The 12280-nt window shown below is 41.7% G+C and overlaps 1 protein-coding gene across 1 annotated transcript in view; it reads right to left on the bottom strand.

Moving 5' to 3' along the window:
- Positions 1-1229: 1229 nt before the first annotated feature.
- The window catches only part of wdr18 (WD repeat domain 18), a 36974-nt gene continuing 25923 nt past the window's right edge, over positions 1230-12280 (bottom strand). The window contains exons 8-10 of the mRNA XM_030434244.1: positions 2512-2675; positions 2181-2249; positions 1230-1452 (exon numbers count right to left, since the gene is read on the bottom strand). Coding sequence (XP_030290104.1) covers positions 1324-1452; positions 2181-2249; positions 2512-2675 — 362 coding nt within the window. The 3' untranslated portion in view covers positions 1230-1323. The remainder of the gene's footprint in view (positions 1453-2180; positions 2250-2511; positions 2676-12280) is intronic.

The raw sequence follows: 12280 nt of genomic DNA, 5'->3' as shown, positions 1-12280 counted from the left end.
CTTCCACTGGGTCGAAATCATTTTCTTGGCTGCAGTCAAACCGGCGAAAACGACACACTTATTCAGTTTGAAAAGAGTAAGAGTCGACAGGTCGTTAAGGACCAACACACATACAGATACAGGTACTGTTACCTGTATCTGTATGTGTGTGTAAGAAATTAATTAATTGAATTAATGACTATTACCCATTAATTATTTATTGACAACATGGTGCTAATTAATGACCATTCATATTGATGAATGTCTTAATCTTATTTACACTCTTTCAGACTTATTTTAGACGTACACCTGCGCCACCAGTCTTTTTCTTTTTAAAACTTTATTAGCAGCATTTGAATAACAGCAGGCCACTACTTGTTCTGAAAACAAGTTCAAGTTAGTTAAAGGTTTTTTTTTTTAACTTCCACTGTTTTAAGTTGTATGATGTGTGATTGTGTCTCTATGTTTTCCCATATGTGTGTATGAGGACTCTACTAATGCAAACAAAATCTACCTCTGGGCACTAATAAAGTAACTTGAACTTGAACCATGTTGTCAATGAATAATTAATGAGGTAATAGTCATTCATTCAATTAATTTCTTCTTCCAGCAGTTGGAAAAATTCTCCTGTTGTGGTCCAGAGGTTAAATGTTGTGTTTCTTAAATGGAGTTCTGTTGAGTTCAAGGATTCCTGCTGAATCACATTTTTGAGTGGTGACTTTTCATCTTCTTCTTTAAACTCAATTTATTTGATCTGCAACGCAACCGATTCACTCTGAAACTTTTACATAAACCTTCAAATCATAAAGATATTTGTTCTGATGTATTTAACAACAGGACCAGTCTGTGGGTGACCTTTGACCTCTCACCAGTCGGGTTTAATTGAGGTCAAGCCCTGAACGAAATCTTTTATACAGCAGATCTTTTCAGAATAACAGTCTAGGGTTCATGCTTTGACCCTGCCAGCTGATTGGTTTATTAATCAGAGTAACGTGATTACTCAGTGAGTGAGGTTCATTTCAGTTCAGTGTGGTGTGTTTGAGGATAATTAGGGGAGTTGTCAACAGTTGGGGCAGTTTATTGTGAGGTCGGGGTAGTTGATGGTGGTTGTGGTCAATTAATGATGAGTTATAGTTACAGATTACAAACACAGACAGGAAGTTCTAAAAAACACTTTTATTTTGAAACAACCAAAAAAATCATACTGTAAGACACCTGTGTGTGTGTGTGTGTGTGTGTGTGTGTGTGTGTGTGCAGTGTATATGTGGCTTTGAAAAACTGTGTGTACTTTAATGTGTGTATGTTAATATGTGTGTATCTTTGTATAGGAGTGTTTGTGTGTGCCTATGTGGGCTTGGTGAGCAGCTGGCTGGAGAAGTCGAACAGATCTTTGTTGACTTTCTTCAGAGTCTGAACTTCTTCCTCAAGCTCAGCGACTCGAACCTTTGTGTTTTCACCATCACCAAACACCGACTGAAACACACACACACACACACACAGAGATTACTGTACCACATATCTACCATGTCACAGAAACACATCTGATTAGTTAAACTGATCCCAGTCTTTCCACCACAGCAGCAAAGTGAGGTCACTTATAACATTCCAGCTGTAGTTACATCCTTCACATGTCATAAAATGTCATGTGACTCAAACTGCTGTACCTGGTCTAAGTGTGTCCTTAATCATTATTCATAAATAAAACATTATTTGTAAATAAAGATTATTAGAGAGCTGAAGCCCCGCCCTTTCCTGTGATCAAACCTTTGTCTGGAAGTGAATGAAAAGAGACAGATAAAGTATTGATCCTGTTTGAATTGTGTCATGAATCACATACGTCTGTCACTTTGTCATCAAACTAATGAAACATTGGACTGAAAATCCATTGTTAGTGACATCACAGCCGACAGCGTCGTTAGAGACGTCCAAGCTGACTGTCGCTAGTGGCGTCATATCTTAACTTAAACACCGTAGAGCTGCTCCTGTATATCAGCAGCTCACATAACTGAACGAGAACCAGAACTGCAGTTGTCAATATGAGCAGGTTTATTGTGCCGTTCATTGTGTTCACAACCTTTTCTGACCCAATTGGCTCCATGTTGGTTCTGGTGTCGTGTTGATGAGACGATGCAGTTCACTGAGCTTTAATGAAGGATTACGGTTAGCTTTTATGAACAGACTGAAGCCCCGCCCCCTCTCACCTTGTCAGTCACAGCATTCATTAAAGAGTTCAACCTTTCAGCTTTTTTGAGGTACGTCTCCTCTTCCTCCTAAAGACACAGGAAGACAATTTCTAAATAAAAACAAATAAGGTCTGCATTCTCTGCAAAATAAAATAAAGAGTCAAATTCTGAAATAGGAAGATTTTCAATATAATTAGTGCCTCCCACAGGCAGCAGAGATCATTACAAACAACATCCTGAGGCGTCTGAACCATTGTTGAGATAAACATGCACAGTTCGTCCTGATGATGGCGCTAGAGGAAAGATAGTCGAGTCAATGGTGTCACCCACTCTTCACCTGTGGACTCACCTGTGTGTAGAGGCCGAGTCGAACACACACGTCTCCTAACTCTCCACTGTCGCCCTCGGAGGCGTGCAGGTGTCGGCTGAAGCGTGGCAGCGGGACGGCAGGCCGACTGTCGGGCAGGAACATGTTAGCTGGAGCTGCCATGATGACAGCATTCGTCACCAGACCTGCGCACACAGACAGGAAGTGAGGTCAGAGGACTGTAGTTCCACTGTTACCATGGAGACGGTATGCCTTGTGACAATCAACAGCTGAAACTAATCATCATTACTGATCAATGAGGACTAATCAAGAATTCATTCAGCTTATGAAACATCTGAGTGTGTCGGAGTCGAACATGACATCTAAAACTGAAAAGCTTTTATGGATCAACGATTCAATATTGATTTATTTCAGCTGTACTGTGATCAGAAAGCCTGAATTGACTTGAATAACAACCATGACCAAGAACAATTGGTTGATTCTGATGCTTCTGCACATAAACAGACCAATGAGCTGTCAGCTGACCTGTGACATCAGCTGAATGATGATGAGGACGGAGCCTGAAGGCAGGGAAGAGCAGATCAAAGTGAGGATGAATTGCTTCAATTTGTAACCTGAAATAACCTTGAATCTGCAGAAGAGACTGAAAATACTAAAAATACTACAGTTCACCTCCGAGTGAGAACTCTTCATATCCAATATAATTTATTATCAGACTGAGAAGAAAACATATTCTCATCAACACTGCATTTATTCACTGAAGCTGTTTTTAAAGCTTTTACCAGTTTACTTTTAAATAAAGTCCTCATGTTCCTGAACAGCTTCATGGTAATAAGCAGCTCACATTATATTTCAGTCATCATGACCTCACTTCCTGTCTGTGTTTGTTTCATAATAAAGTTAATTCAGCCTGTACTTTCAGAAATCCTCCTCTGAGAGCTGCGGCAGTCCTTCACTTTATTCTTTTATAGGTAGTTTGACTCTTGAACCCGGCAGCTGATCTCTGATTGGTCCATTAGTGTAAGTCTTCTACAAATGCAAAGTAAATCATCTAATTGGACAGATGGATCGGACTCATTTTTGAATGCGACAGCGAGTTGGCCGCTCTAAACAGACACTTTTCACATACTGTCTGAAATTAACACTTTGCACGTTTCAGTTTGTTGTCAACAGACGATCAAATACCTTAAATATCAAATGTCTCTGAACATAATCCAAGCAGCGATCCTTTAACATGGTGTCTTTTACCAACGACCACCATCTTTCTTTAACTGCCATCGACTCGTTTTTGTTCCACAGCTTGGTAAAAACGTTAAAATGGAGATCAAGGAAACAAAGTTCTGTTGGTTTTTTTCACTATTTGTTGGGAAAACTGCAGATATGACCTTATTTTTTCATTTTAACTCCTTCAAATGTTCACAGTTGTCCATCATTCGCTGCTCTCGTTGGCTCTCAGTGACCTCCAGCTAGTGAAACGCTGATCCTGCAGCTTCAACAATTTTCCCTTTCTGAATCCAACAAACTGACGGGAACATCACCTGTGAAGATTCAGCAACAGTCGATGTGAGTTGTAGTTGGTATTTACCTGGACGTTTAAGCAGCGACACAAGGAGGCGAGCTGAAGGTCGAGTGAAAAACTGACCATCAGACTTTCATCACAAGACTGACGGGAAACAAAACTGAAGAAACTCACAAATTACTTGAAAATCAAATAAGAAAACACATTCTCCTCATTTATTTTAGCGTCCTCTTCTGCTGCTGTAAGTATGTCTACTCCTAAAAGATAAACCATTAAAACTGCAACACTCACATTTCTATTAATGTCTTGTTAGACCATGTGAGGTAAAAACCATAGGTGTGATTGGCAAAGGACAAAAAAGCAGGAAAATATACAGCTCCACTATGTCTTTACATTTATTTTTGCCCCGTTGTTGGCTTCAGCTAAGAAAGAAATAGTTTGCCTCACACCTCCAAAATTCTTAGAACAGCGTTGCCCTTAGATTTTTTTGTATAAGCAGTGCTCTGAGGTGGAAACCTAGCAAGACTAGGGGGGTCCAGGGCCATGCCCCCCCGAAAAAAAAAGAAATTAGAAAAATAACCCTTTAAAGGTGACATGAGACAAAATAGTGTAGAAGTTGACACTGCTGCTTGAAAATATGTTAAAGTGAAAGTCTCGCCAAATAGCAACTGAGGCTTTATATGTGAATGTATACGAGTCAAACCTTCGTGTAAATGCATAATTACGACAAAAGAGGCACTTTTAAGATTAACCGTAGTTTTGTTTTCGGGGAAGCTAATTTTTAATGGAGTGCATGGGGCACTGGCACGCCAGCATCAAAATCTCTATTTTTAAAACAGTAAGAAGGCTCGACACAACATGAAACTTTGCTCGTAGTATCACCAGTGTCTCTACACATGAACACGAGCATTGAGAACACTGTTTGTGTACACAGAGTTTACTAAAAAGAACATTTTTGAACTACTCACCGTTGTAGCTGGATCTCCGGCGCGCCACCGTCATGACAGACAAAAAGTGTCGATCCCCGAGTTCTCAATGCTCATGTTCATGTGTAGAGACCCTTGTGATACTACGAGCAAAGTTTCATGTTGTGTCGAGCCTTCTTAGTGTTTTAGAGAACTTTTTTTTACCATTATTTTCTTTATTATTATATATTTTTTATGGAAACAATTTGTTTCAGAAGTCAGTGGGCCAGATGACATGGAAGCTATTGAGGAAAAAATCACAACTTCTGCATATTAATATTCATATAAAATAGAGGAAGCACTAAAATACATAAAAAATGTGTGTCTCATTCGTCCAGTTTAATTATACAATCTGCTGCTGGATTGGAGTCACTGGGTCACATGACATGGAAGATATTGAAAAAACACCACCGCCAGCACTGCAGGGAACAGCACCCTCTGTCCAGAAGTGAACTTGCGTCTGGAGGCCCCGTTCACACAGCGGGGGTGACGCAGGAGACCCAGAGATCCAGTCCCAGCGATGGAGCCCGGGGCGAAGCGACAACATAAGTCCAGGAGCTCCCGCGCTGAACACCTGAAGACCCCACCAGCAACGGTGGAGCAGCGACCATTCAACATCACCGTGAGCCGGGGAGACCACAGCAGCAGAGGAGAGTGACAAAGGAGCCAGGCGGTGAACAACCTAGAGGTTGTGGTGGAGGGAGGACCAGCGGAGCAGCGATGGACAACCCACAGAGCATCGAGTACTTCTGCTTATAAGTTAGCGTTGCTATGCTAACAGCTGATCGGTGAGGCTTACAGCTGATCAGCAGAGAAAGGTGAGTCCATGGAGCCAATTCTTCAGGTGTGCATGCTTCAAAGGTGTAGTAGCACAGCCTCAGAGCTTGTAAAGACAACTTGGCTTTCTTCTTTTAACAGAAAAAAGCTGCTTTGTCACAGATCGAGAAGCAGCGATATTCACGCCAGTGTCCTCTCACATCCGGGTTTCCATTGACCTTTACCGGCTAACCGTCCTCCTGCTGCTAACACTGGGTGAACCTCAGTGAAGTCACGGCAGGACCCGAGTGAATATCCAACCTGAAACTAACTTCACCCCGGTTCGATGAATCGCCTTTTGCAGCTGTAGGAACACAAGCCTTTGTCTCTGCATCTTAAAGTGGTCCCATTTTATCCATGATTACCTTTAACCCAAATCGACTCCTTTTTCCAGCATATGGGACTGAAAGCCCCCCCACCTCCTGACCTGGCAGATCTTCTTTCTCCACGGAGGGGGGAGAATGTTGTTGTTTTTCTTGCTATAAACAGATCACCAGAGACCTTCTTTTAGTAATTTACAACGGCTAAGCACATCTGGTCTGTTCCCCTTCCTCCAAAGAAGATGAACCCCTTTTCCTCAGGTCAAACGAGGTCAAGCACGATAGAGTCTTCTTTCTCCACATCAGAAGAAAGGGGAACTGGTTTCTAACACAGATGTTGTGATTTAAGATGTCTTACTAATCTACGTGTCTCTCCCTCTGGAACATTCTCCAGTGGGGGAAGGCAAGGTGCGAAACCTAATCTGTGTGTTCTTCTCCTCACATGTCCAACTTTTATTTACGACCGTTGTTGTTCCTGGGTCTGACATACCAATCCTACTGCAGTCTCTGTCTTCATCCAAATTCAAATAAATAACTAATAAACTACAATCCCAACTTCTTAATTTTAGTAGATTCCAAAACAGTGTAAGAAGGTCATACAATAGATATTTCCCATGTTATTGTCAAGCCCAAATGAAGTTTATTACTCAATAAGTTTGAGGTCAACAGAAACCAGCCCCTCCCCTTGGTGAAGATGGAGGAGACTTGCAGATCATCATTCCATGTGTAATACTTGTGTTATTTACCAGTTAAATGTCTGATATGTTTTGTAAAGATAGAACTACAAGGAATATGTATAAGTCCTTGGTCCTACTGTGTATTGCATACTTTATTGTTTTATGTCTTAATCAGGTTATAATTCTTTTGAATGATAAATTATCATTATCATGTTGCATCTTTTCACAAAGGCAAAAATTCGACTTTTAAGATGGTGAAGTTTTGGGAAGGTTAAAACATGATTTCAAAACATTAAATACAATAGTGTAGTTAGATTAAACTTTTGGGAGCCTAAACTCAGATCACAGTAGGAGGGACACTCTGCCCCCACCTCTTTGTGGTCCATCTGCTGCAGGTCATAAAACAGACCACTCTGCTCCTCTCGGCCCTCCTCCCCTCTCTTCTCTCCCTGCTTCTTCTCCTTCTTCTCTCTTCTCTTCACTTCTTTGCTTTTCATTTTTTTTTTTAAAGTAATCTTTACTTTTATTTTTGCAACAAGCTCTAATAGAAGCGAATTGACTCCCTACTTTAAGTGTTTTACTTTTATCCAAGTTTTAATAGAACAAATTCTTTTCTTTTTGATTTTAATATACTGTTAAAGTATCACTGCCTGATCCAGAAGAAGTTGAATTAGTTTCAGAATCAGAACTTAAGTACCACTACTTGAAACAACAAAGAAAAAGTCTTTTTCAAGACTGTGATCATTTGATGAAGAACGTTGCAGTCATTGTCTGCTTCAGAAGCCTTGCAAGGAGTCTCCAACAAAAGAGACTTTGTGTGCTCCCAGCCGAGATCGACTCTGCCCCCAGCGCTCCCAAGGCGGGAAAACCTGCTGGGCCTTCGGACCAAGAGTTCCTCAACAGAGTACCGGCCATCCCTCTGGCTACTGGACCGACACACCGTGCCGTAGTCCAACCCAGAACTCTCAAGAACACCAAACTTCAGTGCCTCCTGACTCCCAGACAAAACAGGCTGAACGTCTTCATGCAGCTGGATCCACACACGTGAGAATGAGTGGTGTCTAAAGTTCTGACTTCTGTCTAGGCTCTGACTTCTGTCTAAGTTCTAACTTCTATCTTATGAACTTCAGAGAATTAAGGTTAGGGTCTCGTTAGTATTAAAAAATTACTCCCGTAATATTTAACATATATATATATATATATAACCCGACCCTTTAACTTTACCATCTACCGACGGTCAAACGACTTTATTACTTTCCCAATTACAGTCTTTACCTTTTCTGTTATCTGTTGTTGTTCGTCCAAAATTGTCATTTCATTTATTTTACCCCAAATTATTTAATCAATAAACATATATAATCGTTTGTCTTTGTCTGGAACTTAATTTTAATGTGGAGAACCGATGGATACATGCAAAGAAGTCACTGCTTCAGAATATTGAGACTGAATAAATTGATTTTGAATGGACTCTAACTGTCCAAGCCAACTGGTACAGTTAGGTGTTTGGAATAATTTCCTCCGGATTATTCCAAGAACTAAACACGGAGGTGGTGTCCCATTTACGAGTGTAAAATTAATTACCAGTGATTAATTATCATATATATATCAAAGTAGTGTGTGAGCAGTGTCTCCTACACAGCCTTTGAATAGGATGACGAGGATTTCAGTCACTCAACTTAAACAGTGACTTGTAGAAATTATACAAATAGCAGTAATGACAATAATAATTGGTTTCCATATAATTTAGGGTGTAGTGCTCTCACTGTGTCCAACCTTTTTTTTTTTTTGCGGCAGCGCTGAAAATCCAGCAGCAGAATGCATATAGGAGAAACACTGACACATCAGATAACCTTCTGCAACGATTACAGGCTCTTTGGTGAAGCTCTGCTTTGAATGAAGTTCCATCGTGACAAATGAATGGAGTGACATGAAGACATGAATCAGAGGCACAAAAAACACTGACAGCGGTGGCCGGTCATTATGTTTACTAATACCCGACACGTGCCTTGTGCAACCCCCCCCCAAAAAAAAACAATTGGATCTGTGACGTCTTGACCTGCCCAGGTGTACCTGTCAGGAAACGAAACTAGGAAACCAACCGACCCTCATGATAAAGATCTAAAATTAAAGAGGGCTGTTCTCTGTGTAACCGGTGACTCACAGAGCGACAGCCTGCTCCTACATCACAGACTGGACATGTGCTTCATCAACTTCAAATTCTGTTGAAGCTCCTGTAAAATATTAAAGCTGCTCCACTTCTGATTCTTCAGTAAAACATTTAAGCAGCCCAGAGTCTCTCAGTCCGACTTCATGTTCTCTCAAAGATACTTTCAAACTTTCTCACTCAGTCATCAATGACACCACTGTGATGTCAGCAGGACTGTATCAGGATCAGCTCTCAGCGCTGGACCCAGTCTCAGTTTCAGTCCCCAGTTGTGGTTCTGGGTCCGTATTCACAAAGAATCTAAAGGCTAAAAGTAGCTCCTAACAGGCGAATTTAGGAGCAACTCCTGAAAAAAATGGGCCCACCTTCACTGGTCTACAGTGAAGGTGGGAGCTGGAGTGGACTGTAGGACGGTCCCACCTGCTGTCAGGTGTATGTTGTGTTGATGTCACATGGCTGCTGACAGCGAGCGCCCAGCTGAACTCTTCTCCAGCTCATAGTGTCACAAAGAACAAACTTCAGAACGGTAAAAACTTTTAACTCAGCTTCTGAAAACCTCTTAAAGAGAAATAATGTTGATGTTCCACTGAGACACAAAATGTTTCGACTCATTACCAACTGATCAATTAACATTGATCTTTGATCAGTCAGTATGTGACTTCTTAGCTGATCCAGAACAGACTGACTGAGGTTTATGCCGATGAAGGCAAACGTATTTCTCGTATCCATGAGACTGTGAGCGACCCGTTTCTACGAGTCTTTTGCTCCTTCAGGCTTTAAATCCTCTCATACATGAAAACAACACGCAGTGCTGTGATGTTCCCCGGGAGATTAGATGTGAATTTAAATGTGTAGCGACCAATAAAAACAGCAACCTGTTAAAAGCAAACAAAGCAGCAGCAGCTTTAGTCTGCTCAGCCTCCACTTCAATCTCTGTAGAAAAACATTTTCATTCTTCCACCAGAAACAACTCTTGATTTGCAGCTTATCAGGAGGAAGCCACAAAGACAGAGCAGCTCTCTGCTCTGCCTTCAATCAGGAAATCAGCAGTCGAGCTGACGAGGTGACGCTCTGCCAGACTCATTTCACGCCAACAAAAGCTCAAAATCACAGCGAGGAAACGTGGGAGTCGATTTACTGACGCTCAGAGAGCAACAACCTTCAATCTTCCCAGAAAACACTCAAATCCCTCAACAATAGAAGCCGAGTCGAATGGTGTTTTACTGGACGAGGTTTCCTGCCTGCAGCACTGAGCCTCAACATGCTGTCACTCCAACTTCCTGTCTGGGGACTTTTCAAATTAATTTCCCTTAGATTACCTCGAGGATCAATTTAAGATGACAAGCCACTCGAGGAGCAGGAAGATGTTTGCAGTAATGACTGAAGGAGCTGCGTCACGCTTATCAACGACTCGCTGACGAAAGTGTGATAATTAAAACAGGAAGCAACTCATTTACATACTGAAGGAAACTGACTAGGTGGACAAAGCACAGTGTGAAGCACATGACTGAGCCCTGACCAGGTGTGTCTACAACCTCACCTGCATACTTTCATTCCTGTAACTGAGGAGTTTAACCTTTGTTGGATCTTACAGTCAGCGTGTTGATGAAACTATAATCTTCTGAATGATGGATTCAGTTTCACCCTCAGAGCTTCTCTTACTGGATGATTATTATCATTGGATAGACTTTAGACTCGTAGACTGACTGGAAAATCAATTTCCCGTCTCTGGCCCGGCTCTCACGTGGTTTAAGTCTTACCTACCCGGAGGAACACAGTGTGTTCTGCTTTTCTCTTTATATTTCGCCTCTAGGTCAAATTACACACAGTCATGGAATTTAATTTGCACTGCAGGCTGATGATACGCAGCTCTGTGTGCCCGTAAAAGCTGAGGATGATTCCCACATTAATAATTTAGAGTCCTGCTTGCTGTGAAAATCTCGATGTCATGTCATTTCCTGCGCCTGAATTCTGATACAGCTGTTGGTCACTCGACAAGAACACCAGTTTGATCATTTACAGTAACAACTTTGTGTTTGATCCTACCTTCTGCTTTGATCAGCACATTAAAGAAATCACCAACGTCACCTTCTTTCGCTTCATTCATTCCTGTCAAGACTGATGATGAGATGATAATCAACAGGACTGGATGTGTGTAATGTTTAGTTGGTTGATCTGTTGTGTTGATCGCACTAAAAGTCTTTGAATGCTTCTGAACGCTGCAGGAAGAGTAAATAAATGTAATCGTATAACACCAGTCATCATTGATTTAATTGAGACTTTAACCAGTGTAACCCAGGTGACAGGTTCTTCCTCTTTCTTTCTGTCAGTCAGTTTAAAACTTCGCGGGGTTAGGCCGGTTCTCGCGTGGTCCATCTGGGCCAATCACGATGACGCTGTTTAGTGACGTCACGGGGTCACGTGGGGTGGCGCGACCAACCGCGTTTAAGTATAGAGCTGCGGTGTACAGTCTCGGTAAGAGCGGTGGGGAAGCTGCAGGAGAGACGAGCTACAGGTCGGGTAAAACTATAATTTTCCGCTGCTTTGTCATTGATGGCCGATTGTTAAGTGATCTGTTAACTTATAGGAGCCTCTTGCCGAGCCGAGATTTGGTGTGCCGAATTCTACAACGAGTGAGCGCGTATCTTGCACAGAGACTGGTGAGTCCAATTGTTTGTAGCATTAGCATTAGCCTAGCCACCGCCATTCATTCCAATAGACGTGGTTAGCGCTTGGTTGCTAAACATGCCTTGATCCTCCAAAATGAAAGCTAAGGGTCCTGCAATGAATGAATTGTGCAGAAGCACATTGTTGCAACGGAAATGAATGTATTTTGAATCATGGCATTTGAAACATGAAGGATGTATTTTTATAAGCTTTTGAATCATGACATTTGGATTTATGTATTGCTATTATGTGGTGGAATCATGACTGTTAAATGATATTGTAAATGCTGTTTATGATTAATAAGAGAAGTTTATTTATTTTTCTATTGCTGAATCATGAATATTTGGAGAAACTTACTCTAGTGCTATTAGCGCTTTGGTTAAATTATGTGCGCACTGGATTAGTATTTATTGATGTATAGTGTGATTTATGGAACTATGGTCCTGTTCTCCAGGCCAGGTTTTGGATTGATGGCGAGCTAAGGAGCAGGACTAGAGCCTACAGCTGGATAAGACCGCGACGGATCACCCCCCCCTTCTGCCAGGCCGGTAGGGGGCTCCCTGTAGCCCATAACAATCTCTCCCCTCCCCTTGCTGCCTCTTGCCCCACACACACACTCTTCCCCACACACTCTCTCACCCATACTTCCCCCTGGACTCAAA

This window comes from Sparus aurata, chromosome 11 (genome assembly GCF_900880675.1).
Source record: "Sparus aurata chromosome 11, fSpaAur1.1, whole genome shotgun sequence".
Taxonomy (NCBI): Eukaryota; Metazoa; Chordata; class Actinopteri; order Spariformes; family Sparidae; genus Sparus; species Sparus aurata.
Note: the sequence above shows the minus strand (reverse complement) of the source record. Positions and strands in the feature narration are given on the sequence as shown.